At 46.0% G+C, this 13371-nt stretch overlaps 1 protein-coding gene across 1 annotated transcript in view; it reads left to right on the plus strand.

Annotated features, from left to right (window-relative positions):
- LOC6544082 overlaps positions 1 to 13371 on the plus strand; it is a 110364-nt gene that overhangs the window by 79306 nt on the left and 17687 nt on the right. The window contains exons 6-7 of the mRNA XM_001971903.3: positions 161 to 2003; positions 2037 to 2342. Of these exons, the coding sequence (XP_001971939.1) occupies positions 164 to 2003; positions 2037 to 2342 (2146 nt within the window). The 5' untranslated portion in view covers positions 161 to 163. The remainder of the gene's footprint in view (positions 1 to 160; positions 2004 to 2036; positions 2343 to 13371) is intronic.

The following is a 13371-nucleotide window of genomic DNA, read 5'->3' on the forward strand; positions in this document are numbered from 1 at the left end:
AATAATAAATATATTATTTTAATCATGTTTTACTCACAATATGATTTTTTGTAAGTTGTATAATTGAACTATTTGTAGGCCATTGGTATTTGAATGTTTTTTTGTTTTCCCAAAAATAAAATAAATAAATAATTTTTAATTATTTGTTTTATCTCTGCAGTTCATGTACGACAAGTCAAAGAAATCGTGGAGTCAGCGGCTCAAGACGCTCGGCAGCGGTGACAGCGTGGACAAGAACGCTTCTCTAGCCGCCGTCAGCGGCATGCAGGCCATGCAGCAGCTGCAGCTGCACATGCAGCAGCAGCACCAGCAACTGCAGCAGCACCAGCAGCAACTCCAACAGCAGCAGCAGCAGCAGCAACACTTGGCCCACCATGGCCACCACCAGATGGTGACCGCCTACCAACTGCCGCCGGTTCCCGCCGCCGAGTTCCTGCCCAGCGCCCTCTCACGCTCGATGAAGTACGCGGAGCCGTGGATCTACGGAACGGTGCGTGGCATCCCGGCCCGCCCATCCTACGGATATCATCCACATGCTGCTGCCATTTTCGCGGCAACGGAGGGAGTGCCAGGAACCACAGCTCTGGCCGTGGTGATCTGCTCCTGTGCCGAGTATCTCAATGGCACGAAACGTGACGTAAAGAAGGCGAGTGTGTGCAAGAAGTGCAAGGGGTCGCGACTGCCCCTGGCCACCATTGGTGGCACGGGGGGCACTGTGCGTCTGCCGGCTGTCAGCGGTTCCAGCAACTCGCGTCGCCCCATGGCGGCCACCATGCGTGTGGTGAGTGCGACGAAAAAATCACGTCCCTCCATTCTGGATCCGCAGAAGGATCCCTACGACCTGATGCGACGCACGCGACTCCTGTCCCCGGAGCCCAGCGCCAAGGAAGCGGACAGCAAGTCACGTAGTCGCAGTGAAACGGTGGCAAATCAGCCGCGGGGTCGCACTCGCACCAGGGCACCTCCCCCACCGGCGCCCATCCAGAAATCTCCAGGGGTGGCAGTTCCAACAGCAGTTCCCGATCCCACGGACTGCTGGCTCATGGAGGATAATGAATCCCTGCTCCAGAGCAGCGGCCTGGCCTCGAGGGCTACCAGCCGGCGATCCATACTCCGCTGCCATGTCAATCCCTATGACCTGATCTCAAGCGAAAACGGCAAGCTCCAGAGTAACCTCAGGAGGCCCAACGACCACTTCGATGTGGCCGATGCCCAGCTGAACGACGACGAGCTGGGGGAGCGGAAGAGCAAGGGCACCAGCAAGTTCTACAGCGGCAATGTGGCGGCCATAGCTGGCCAGCGTATTAGCCTGGGCGACAAGTCCGGCGACAGCTCCGATCCAGGTGACAGCTATGAGCGAATTATTATGGTTTCTGGAGGAGAGTCGACGGCGTCTAATGGACCACGACGACCGCCACGCAATAAAAAAGCGGATGAGCCAGCGGAAATGGTCGCCGCAGCCGCAGCAGCAACATCGCCTCCTGCAGCTGCAGCAACTGCAGCAACAGCAGTGAAGCCCATGGCTGTGACTCCAGCCAAAGTGGAGAAAATAGAGAAGGACAATGATTCAGCTTATACAGTGCTCACTGTAACGCCCACTTCGCCAGCCATCAAGTCCATATTGAAGCGCCCCACCACTCTCGAGTTGCCTGGAGTGGGAATGTCTCCTTTGCCACTTCATCCGGCTGACAATTCTGGATTGGTAACGCCCGCGGGCAAGTCGCAGTTCTATATTCCGACGCCAACGGGAACTGCCACAGCTGCCACGCCCACGCCCTCCAGCACGCCCATGGCCACATCAACACCTACACCCAATGCCTCCAACGCAGCGACAGCAGCGGCAGCCGGAGCAGCAATCACGCCGGGTTCACGCAAAAAAGTGCAATTTATGGTCGAGGATAAAATCATAGCCACGACTGCGACAGCGGCGACAACTGATGACAGCGATGCCAGTGGTGCAGCAACGAAAACAAACTACGAATACTACAATCGCAAGCGAAATTGTGCAGCAGCAGCTACAGCAACTACAGCAACAGCAGCCACAGCAGCAGCAGCAGCAGCAGCAGCAGCAGCCGCAGCAGCAGCAACATCACCGGCGACAGCAGCAACATCAACGGATCAGCAGGAGGCAACGCCGTTTGCGGCTGACGTTGATGATGAGCATAACTTTACAACTTCCGGCGAGGCGGCTCCTCCGTTCATAAAACCGGATAGTTTGCATTATGAAGATGTTCTGCCAGGACCCCAAATATTTGACAGCAGCGAGTCCTCTGCCAAATTATCACTGCCAGCGGATGGGTCGTCGCATGTCACTGCGAGTCCCGTCAGCGTTTTTCCCACTGGTGAGTACTCCCTTTCTGGAATCCCGTCATGCCATAAAACAGTTGACTTTTAATTATGAGCTGCCAGTTCGGACTATTGCAAAGGCCAGCACTTTTTCAGCCAAGTTTCATTATTTGACCAACTTTCATCACAAAATGAAAAGTGAAGTTTGGAAATTTAATAACTATAACCAAAGTTTGTAAATGCAGAAATCTACTTTTGAAATAAGCTGTTGCAGTACTTAGCTTCAAAAAGCAGCCACATATTAATATGTAGAAATTTCAGTTCCTTTTTCTGTGTATTATTTACAAATGACATATTTAGTCCCAAGTGGAAGTGACTCCTATTCGCTGTCCAGTATTTTAATACCATTTTAACTATCTGTCTGTCTGCCATTTATGCACTCACTCACTGGACTCTGTTTGCTTTGGAGTTAAAATGAAAATGCTGGCATTGTTTGTTAATTGCTCATCATCGCGGCACGGTCTACGGAGTTTGCCACATTGCACATTACGTATACGCAAAGTTGGCGGCGACACTTTATGCATTATACGAATTCCCTAACAAGCATGAAAACTGTTTTGGCCAGGGGTTGTGCGAGAGCCAATTGAAATGCTGACATTTGAATGGGAATGTAGGGTGGGGAATGCAGAATTAGAGGATAAGGGGTCACACCTGGTGCAAGTTCACGCAGGGGTTAACACCATAATCAAGCATCCGACGGAGCCGCAGTCAGGCCCTTTGACACAGTCTCCCTGTCAACGGCACACGCTCTGCCGCCCACCCGGCGAGCCATCCACCGAACCGCCCACTGAACCACCCACTGAACCACCCACTGAACCACCCACTGAACACCCTCTGAACCACCTCTGAACACCCTCTGAACCGCCCACTGAACCACCCACTGAACCACCCACTGAACCACCCACTGAACCACCCACTGAACCACCTCTGAACAGCACCCCCTTGAACCACCCACAGCACGTAGTTGAGCGGCAAACAAAACGACAGTTCCAACTACAACGGAAACGACTAGCAGGCCAAGTAGACGTGACATTTGCACCCACAAATGGCAGCGACGCACGGCGATATGCCAGCGAACTATTCACATTCACATATGCAGTACGCTTGCTCCAGGTGGAGTGGGCGCTGGCAGAGGAAGGGGGCGTGGCACACATGTTCGACTTCATTCAAAGCAAATTAACAGCCGGCACACAGGGGTTAAGCTGGCGGGGAAACAGAACCCATAGACAGACAAAAAGTTTTCATTCAATTAAATTTCGACGGTGGAGAAAAACTTGTGTCCATCAGGGAATTGAGTTGAGTTCGGTTGAGTTGAACCGAACTAAAGGGGAACTGAGTGGGTATCAGGCATATTCACTGGCCCATATGGGGCAACTGCAGCAGATAATTTCATTAAAGTTTAGTGCGCATTAACCATGAGCATTTAATCAGAATAGCAGGCATAGTTACTGTTGAAAATTAATAGATTTCGATTTTAGGCGCCCATGAATAATGTGAATTAATAAATTACATATCTAGAAGATTATAGAGAATAATAGCGTGGGAAGCCAGGCATGCAAGCATGGTATTTCCCTCATTTGCCGAGTTGAATTTTCCTATAATTTTCGAAATTCATAAATTAGGAGCCGCCTCCACGTACAAGCCTCCTTGGCACGGAGCACAACAGACTTTCTTGAAATAGCCAAGTATTCCAGCAATGCGTTAACACAATGCCAACGCATCGTAAGGACCCAAAGACACCAACCACGCTCACTTCGCTCATGGCTGTCTATTGTGGCCAAAAGCCCAAAGGAGCGGCTAGGGGGAGGGGGGAGTAGGGCGGAGGAGGGCGGAGGAGCAACAGCGTCATAAAGGTGACATGGTCGTGGCAATGGCGCCCACGTGTCTCCGCAAGACAATTACAAAGTTCCTCCTGCGCGGACTGCAATTTGTTGCATTGTTTGCCGGGAGTTAAAGCACTTGGAAGTTGGCAAACTATTTTTGATTTGATTTTTGAAATTGGTTCGCTACGGGCGCTTAGAGCCACCCACCCACCATATTCCGACCATCCGAGATGATTTATGGCGCACGTGTTGCATTCACCGGTTAAAAAAGGAAAAAAAACATTAAAGAGGGAAAAAAATAGAAGGAGAGTGGGTCGCCAGACGGCCAAATCGCAGTGAAAGGCATTAAAGTGATAGAGTCTGGCCGCTCGACGGTGAAATTTGCATTTCTAATGCCGCAACGCCAACGCGGCAAACTTTGAGTCATGACCATGGCCTGAACTCGCCGGACTATTAATATTTCATATTCGTCTGCGATAGGCAAAAGTGCGCCCCGATGTCCGAACTTCGACTTCCGAATGGAATCTGGATAAAAATTGTAATATTTTAAGTAGTTCAGTTTTCTCTTCCCTCCCATCAAGTCGAAGGGTAGAAAAGTGTGCTCATTCATTGCAATTTGCTTTAAAACAAAACAAAAAACTTTACTATTTATTTTTGATTTGTTCGAACATTAATCACATTAAATAAATACAGTTTGATAAAAAGTGATGCTTAGCATTTGATTGTCATTTTATTACATTCTGTTAATGAAAGTTATTTGATGCATATATTTGTTTAACGCTTGCTTATTTTCCCACATTTGCGCAAAAAATGCGCTTTAATCTCCAAATAAATACGTTTTTATCTCAGGAAATATTTTTAAAGCTAATTAATTTGCGGCAACTCGTCATAAATTGCACAACTGACGGCTTATAGCCAACATAGCAACTTGTGACTAATAAAATGAAATTGCTTTGATAAAGGGCGAAAGGAGCATTTAATTGAGCAAATCATAAAATTATTTAAGCCGAGTTTTGAGTGGCATTGGGTTGGGAAACATTTCCAATTAACACGCTGCCGTCAGTCAGCTGAGTCTCAAAGGAATATCTATACTCTATAGGTGGAGGATATTAAGTCATTAGCAATTCCACCTCCCCTCTTCCATTCTGCGAAATTTTCGCATTGCTTTCCTGCTCATTGCAATTTGCTTCACTAATGTTTCTTCTCTGTTTTCAAACGTCGCTCCATTCATTTAATGACGTCTGCTTTAAATTTCTTTTAACTCTCGCTCACTTTCGTCTCTTTCCACTTCGCACTGACCTTCTCTTTTCCGCACTCTAATGAAGTGTGAATATGAAAAGCGCTTGGGAATGGGATTTTTAAATATGGCCAGCAATTGTAGCAGCAAATGCCAATAGCAGCAGTAGCATCAGCAGCAGCAGCAACAGCAGTGGCAACATCTACAGCAGCAACATTGTTACATTTTGCATTTTATATTGCCAAGCTCAGCGGAAGTTGAGCCTCATGTCTTCATGTACTTTGCATATTTACACTAATAGAAATTGTGGCAGGCAATTGAAAAAGTTGCTGCTGCTGCAGCTCCATGTTGCCGCTGCTGCTGTTGCTGCTGTTGCTGCTGTTGCTGCTTTGCTGCTGCTGTTTTATGTGTGGCCATAAAAAGTGTCGCAGGCGGCAAGGGGGAAGTTTTACGGCCCTTCTTCTACTTGAGTTGCTGCTGCGGCTATTTTATTGTTGCGACAACAGCAACATCACTAGTGTGTCCAGGCTTCGGCCATTCCTCAAACTTAATATATCCTGTTTCCTGATTTTCATGACGTCCCTATAAGTGCCCAACGAGCCCTTGTCCAGCTATGGCCGCATTTTCTCGGTTTTCCCGGGCCCGTTCCCCAGTTTTCCCTCAACTCCAATACTATGCTAACCCTGTGTGCCATTTTCTGCATTTAAGTGCAATTCTATGCAAGAATGTGCCGACATGCATATTTGTGCTAAAGCCATTTCCCAACTCTCCTGGCTCGCTTTCCCAGTTTTCCCCAGTTTTCCCCGGTTTTCTCCAGCTTTTGCCCCTCTCTGCTGCCATAAAATGTTCGTTTTGCCAGCTAATGCATACAAATGCCTGATGCGCTTTTTGCATTACAACAAGAACAGCACAGTAAGTGAATGAAAAGGAAAGAAAAGGAGGAAGACAGCTTAACAACAAGCAGAATGGTAAATTTTCATGTGCTCATGTGTGTGCGCGACATGGGACATTCACTTTTAAGTTAGTATTCGAAAAAATCTCATCGAATTTGGGCCAAAAACAATGAGGAAAAGTCTCGGACACTTCTGAGGAGCCAAAAAAAATGAGAGGCTAGAAAGTGGGAAAGGTAAAAGTGATAAAGGTGCAGAGTAACCTAGGAAAAAGTCATTCTGTTTTAAAGTGCTTTAAGCCAATGACTTAAGTTGCCTTATATGCTGGCCAACACCAATTAGCAGTAGCAGCTTGTAACAATTTGTGTAAAAGAAGACAGCACATTTTTGCAAAACAAAACTTCTTTCAATTATCTAATAGCTTATTGTTCTTCTTTAATAATTGAATCCAAAATCTTAACAAAAATTGTAAACATTCCCACAAATGAATGCCATTTAAACTACATTTCACATCTCTAGTCATCTCCGCGATATTTATTTATGAATCATTAGGCCATGCACCATTTCCGCAACACCAATAAATTTTAACGAACAATATATTTCCGCTGTCTTAGCACTCGCTCAAAGTTTTCTCAGAAATCCGTTTTAGATTTCGCAAACTTAAGTAATAAAGTAGCCAAGCCATAGCCAAGGGAAAGTTTTCCTGTTTTCGTACAAGATCTGGCCATTTAAAGCAATTGTTGCCGCACTTCATCCTGTTTCTATTCCCGAATAGATTTCTATTTTCTTCTATTTGTTGCTCCTAATGCTGATGCTGTGTCTGCCACCGATTTAGTTGCTAAATAAATTAGGTTTCAACATGTGTGTTGTGTTTTTGGCACAAGTGCAAAGCCACAATATTTGGTAGCAAGACGGGAAAAGACAAATGAACTGCCATTCGGAATGCTTGGATGCCCGGATGTCTTCGAAATGGATTGAGTGTCACTGCCGATTTGGCTCAGTGCAGGTGAGGGTGGACAAGTCCATCACTGGGGGATATAGAAAAAATATTTGGCATAATAATAAGAGTGCATGATGCATGCTGTCTATGGCCACTGGCCAAGGGTCTGATGCAATTCTCCGATTACCAATGGTCCTGCCTCGGATGGATTGCTGATTTTCCCGTACGATGTGTGGCTTTTGGTCAACGAGTTGTGTGTTGCTGGCATGCAAAAGTTGCCTTTTGTTTCTGGGGCTTTAAATAAAATGAAATTTTCTAGCAGCACTCTTGAGAATCTTGGCCACTGCAAATCAAAACCACAACGCTCCGGTGTGTTACGATGAGTGTCCGTGTGTGTTTTCATCGATACCGAACACGAAATGCCACTCGAACTGAAGGAGAGCGAAAGAGAGGTGGCTACCCAAAGCAAAAGAGACAGCTCGATTGTTGTAATGAAACGTAACAAAAGAAATCAAAGCATGTAGCACGTGAGTGGCTGAACATGCTCATCTCGATATGCCAGAGCTTCTGCTGACCAATATGTTGCTACACGGAAACCATATAATTGAAGCCAAGTAATCAAACATGAAATATAGATCTGCACAGTAAGAACTAGGTCTAATTAATAAGTACTTAACATTTATCAAAATGAATTCATGGAGTAAAAGTTTTTTATTAATTCAATTCAAACGTTTCTAGCTGTGTATTTTAGCCAGCCACTCCAACTCCCATTGTGGAAATTGTGAAATACATGGCTGGCAGTTGTCGAAGTGCATAAAATGCTTGCATATTACTTGTATTTCTTTCTGCTCTGCTCCAGCTCCTCTCCTCGTTTCCCCCTGGTTGCGGTTTATTTTCCTTTTGATTGGCTGTATCCCCATCTACGTGTCGGGGTCACAGGAAGCGACCCGAGATGTTATTGTGAGAAAATTGTTGACCAGACGGCAGACAGCAGCGGCGACGTGCAACTTGCAACGGCCAACGACAAACTTTTCTGCAGAGGCGGACAAAAGTTGAAGGTGGAAATAGTTGTTGTAGTTTAATTTGCCAATCAAAAGTTCAAATTAGCGCATTACGGCTGTCAATCGATTGATAACCATAAATGTGTAATTTTCCAGCTGCCATTGAACCAGACAGTAAATAATTTGTCGTACAATTTTTATTTTTCACGCCTGAAAATGCAGACTTCCCCGCTATCCGATAATTACCAGGAAAAGCAAATTGCATTAGGAAACTGTCACTCAGCGTTGCACTCAATCGAAGGAACTGCCAGTCAATCTATCAGGCTGCAACTACTCAATCACATTTCGCTTTAACAATTTGCCAAAAAATGTCGATGGCTACAAGTTTTGTGCCATTTACAGCTCTTGGCAACTTCTGTTGGCAACGACAACCGTCAGTCAGTCAGTCAGGCAGTCAGTCAGTCAATCAGTCAGTTAGTCATTCAAGCAATCAGTTAGCTGGCCTAAATGTTGACACTTTCATTTTTGCCGGCACATGCTGTTGCTGCAAACTGCAGCTGCTACAAATATTTATTCATATTCATGGGTAACAAACACAATTTTTGTTTATTTATCGCGCCTGGAAAAGGGGGCGTTGGCAACTCCTTTTGCGACACTTTTCACACTGAAAACTGCAGTGCGGCAACCTCTTGCCTCTTGCCTCTTGCCACTTGCCGAAAAATCAACTGACAACAACACGCAATTTATGGCATTTATGTAAAAAGCGAGCAAACAAGTGCAGCAATTTTTGTGTAGCATACAAAACGGCGTTCATGGGTGGCTGTCAACACGTTGGCAAAATTGCTATTGGTATTGGTGCTGCAGGGTGGGTGGTTCTTTTTGTGTGTGTGTGTGTGTGTGGGTGTGGGGGGCACATACTTCTGCGCTTGGCATTGTGCTGCAAAATCAATTAACTACACTTTGAAATGTTACGTGAGTGCAGCGGCTGCCCCTCCGATGTCGTCACCCCACCTTTGTGGTATTATAAGCTGTTGCATTTTATATATTTTTCGCAACTAATATTGAAATTCCAGAAGCGTTCGGGCAAATAAAAGTAAATCTGACGCAGCTGCAAGGTAAATATTTAGTGAATCGGCTCAGTCAACAGTGGGGGCTTACATCCACCATTTTCGAAGGGGGTTTTCCCCCGCCCCAATTTTTTCTTTTTATTTTGTGAACCCAAATAGCCATGACGCCGACAAGTGCACTTGACAGCGCTCTCCGGAGGGTGGAAAGGGCCGGAGTGGGCGTGGCATCAGTAAATATTACGGCGGCAGTCACGCACGGGAGGGGTTAAGGTCCCGTTCAGCGAATCAAAAACAAACAAAAAAAAAAGTGGGTAATGCAACTAGTTCCTGCCATAACAGCCCATGAGCCGTATAGTTGCGGATGTGGATGCAGCAGCGGATGCGGATTTTCCACACACACAACCACAAAAGCCGCACTTCGGCTTTCCCCAGTTTAGCCATTTTTTTATTTTGCGTGCGAGCAAGCGCAAAAGTTATGAAAACAAGGATAAAGAAGTGCACGGCCAAAGACAACGAAGAAAATGAATTTTCATTTGCCTGGCTATACGCAGAAATGTGTAACAGAAGTCTCAACCCAAATCGACAAAGGATAAAGGGGGAAAATCCGAAATAGAAGCCACGGAAACAGATACCAGGATCGGCTTAACGTCGACAGATTCACATTCAGTCAATGCAGATTGCAGGAAAGTTGGTTAAAAGGCGGAGGATTGTAAGCGGCATTCGATTCCACTTTAAATCAAATCAATTTCTTTGGCAGTCTGCATTTTGCCTCAATCGGTGCCTTTGAATGTCAACTATTGGCTAGTGTGGGTGGATATATGTCAAACCGATGGGTTATGATAGAAACCCACTTTGGTATCACTTGAGTGAAAATGTATCTACTAAAGTATGGTAGTTCTAGTAGTACTATAATAGAAATTGTACGTGGTGCATGGGGAGCAACACATCACCATTTTAGCAACCCAAATCCAAATCAGAATCAACGGAAAAGGAAGCTCGGCAAACAAACTGAGAAGCAGGAAAAAGAAAATGCACGCGTTACAGATAAAACAAAAATTATTTGCATTTCGCCTGCAAGTTGGCACCTGATTGCTGGTGGGACGTAACCACTAAAAACATTCCCTAGCACCAGCCACCCATCAAAGTCACAGACTCCGCTGATACTATATGTTGTAACTTACCCCTTACACAGTGGAAAACTACAATAGTAAAAATCATGACTGACAAGCAGCCAAATGTTTTCAAAAATTGGGGATCCTGCAGCATTAAATTATGTTTGAAAGACTTGGATTACTTTTAAGTACATTCAAACCTATAATCACATTTTATGCTCAAATGTTTTAGTACCTTGCAATTATTTCCCCAACTCAGCTCCACAATTGTAATTCTCATTTAGCTGCTCGCTTTCCACAGGCCTCAAAAATATTTGTAAAGTTGTTTTGGCCGGAAACGAGGAGCATGCCGCATCCTGCTGCAGCATTTTGTGTATGTGTTTAGTAAACACGTGGCAAGCGGGCGGTGATGATATGAGGAGGATCGCTTGCTCCCGTCCTTTTGGAGGCACATCCACTTCAGCTGCAACGACAGCAGCACGTTCATGTCCTGCAACAGCAGCAGCAGCAGCAGCAACGCCCACCTTTTCGCCCACTTTGGGGTGTCATGAAGCCGAGGCTGAAATGTCAACAGTTTACTTTGGGCCCATTTCTGGGGCACGAGGGGATTAAATGGGTTTTTGCTGCATGCTGCCTTTGACCCCGGCCACGCCCCTCCGCTACCAAGCACGCCCGTTGAATATGACGAAAATTACAAAATGTTGTGTCGTCGTCGGTGACTTCAAGCAAAAGTCACTTTGATTCGGCCACAAAGGCGAGCCAAGTGAAGAAAAGCCAGCAGACTCGAAAAATATTAATCGCGTGCTCGCTTATCTGATTTGTGGCTCCACCTGGCGGGCGGACGCTTACTTCAAAGTTGATGAAGTGCCAGAAAGCTTCCGCGACACTTGACACCGACTTCCGTCCTCCGCGAGTTTCAATTCAATGCGCTTCGAGTTGGGGCAGCACTCAAATCGCACATACGCCACGTGGGCCGCGAGTCCGGAAAGTGCGGAAAGCACGGAGTGTGGAAATGGTTGGCCAGGGCATAAATAAAGGCAAATACGCAGGACGTTAAAATATATGGCGTACAAAACGTGGCGGAAGTGCCAGCAAAACAAACCTGGAAATGAAAATATAAGTTGCAGAAGTCTGAGCAAGCGGAACGAAGTCAAGATGCCCTGGGAAAGTAATGGGATCTGGGTTAGAAGCTAGGACTACAGAAATAATAATAAAATACGGAAAGCTGTCTTTCGAAATGAGTTCACCAAATGAAATGCAAGTGTAGCAAACATTTGGAGAATTATAAATTTGTAAGATATACTTATTTCTTCTAAGGAACTAAACAAAATCCAAGTGGAGCTCTCTACTTTTCCTGCAGGGTAAACAAAGCAAAATGCTGTCCACTTGAGCCAGGTAACGCAATCGCAGGCCAAAGGAGTCCTTTCCCTCCTGTTTCCTTCTGCCATTACGCACGTGATTCATATGCAGAGCTGCTTATAAAGTGTCCTTTCGCTGGCGCTCGGCTCCGCTTGTGTGTGTGTGTGTGTGTGTGTGTGGCTGTGATAGGTGTGCACGAGCCTTGTCACAATAAATTTAGTAAAAGTGACAAATATTTTATGCTTAAGAATAATTGATGAAGTGGCTACAAAGCGGCGGTGCTTTGAGAACAGCAGCAGCGAGACACGGTCACGTCGAAGCAAGTTGGCCAGGTTGTTGAAATGGTTTTGCTGGTTTGGCTGGATGTGGGAATGCGAGCAAAGGGAGCCGACAAATAATAAAGCGCTAAATCATAGCCACGCTTAGTACTTTCAACTGCCACCCCGCAAAATGAAAGGAGGGCAAAAACTTGGCCAGGCGAATGGCTGTCAGTTAGCTCATATGTCCTTGCGTAGGCCAAACGAATGTGTGCGTGGCAAATAAAAACAGGCAGCGCCGGATATTACGACATATTGCTCCGTACACACAAAAATTGCGCCAAGGATTATGGCACTACATTACAGGACCCGCAGCAGCAGTCCATCCGCAGAATCCCATTCCCGCTCATGCCTTGCATATGAATGATGGGCATCATTTAATCATTGTCTATGGCTCCAACACCTCGCAGCCCAGGATTCAAGGATTCCAGGATCACCCTGCGTATGTGTGGGTGTTTGGTTTGCCCCTCCTGTTTGCCTGTTTGTTTGTGTGCTGCGCTTGACATGTCCTTAGGTCTGTTTGTCCTGGAATTTAACGCAGAATAGTGTAGGAGCTGCTTTTGGCTTTAAGTTATGTACTCGGTAACAACTACACCGCGCGGGCATTATCCTGGACAAACAGAGGTCCTCTCGGGGACTGACGTTTGTGCAAACAACTCAAACCAGTCCTAGAAATTAATTATATTTCGGTTAATGGATGATGTATCCAAGACATGGTGATCAAGATGTCCACTTGGGCCTTGCCCAAGGTTTTTCCTTTCCCCCACAAAATCCAAAAACCGCCGTTGAATAAAACTGCTTTTCTTTCTATCCCCCGTCCAATTTCAATTTGCAGCATATGCAGATTAGCATCCATTTACTTGGCTACATTCTTGCGCCCTTTTAACCAACAATTATTTGCCATGAATAAATTAGCAGGACTTGGCGACTTCGCTCGCCTCCCTCGTCGCGCTGATGCTGATGCTGATGCTGATCAATTTAAAAGAAGTAATAACATTTAAAATTCAAATGCAAACGCACAGCGTGGGGCGCCGGCAAAAAATTGAGCTAATAAAAGTGGGCGCGGTCGTAGGCCAAAGCCTTGAGACACCGCACATATGCAGAGGAGCAGGACTGCCAGGATGTGGGGGTGCGACTTAAAACGGAGCTCTGGAGGAGCAGTAACCGCGTTGTCTGCCTGTGCCGGCACTTAGATGCCCATTATGCCTGCGGGCCATAGACAGCGACAACGACAAGTTGGCTGTTGTAGACGGAGTACGAGTGTACATATATATTCGGG

The sequence above is a fragment of the Drosophila erecta genome, unplaced genomic scaffold, assembly GCF_003286155.1.
Source record: "Drosophila erecta strain 14021-0224.00,06,07 unplaced genomic scaffold, DereRS2 tig00000021-arrow-pilon, whole genome shotgun sequence".
Lineage (NCBI taxonomy): Eukaryota > Metazoa > Arthropoda > Insecta > Diptera > Drosophilidae > Drosophila > Drosophila erecta.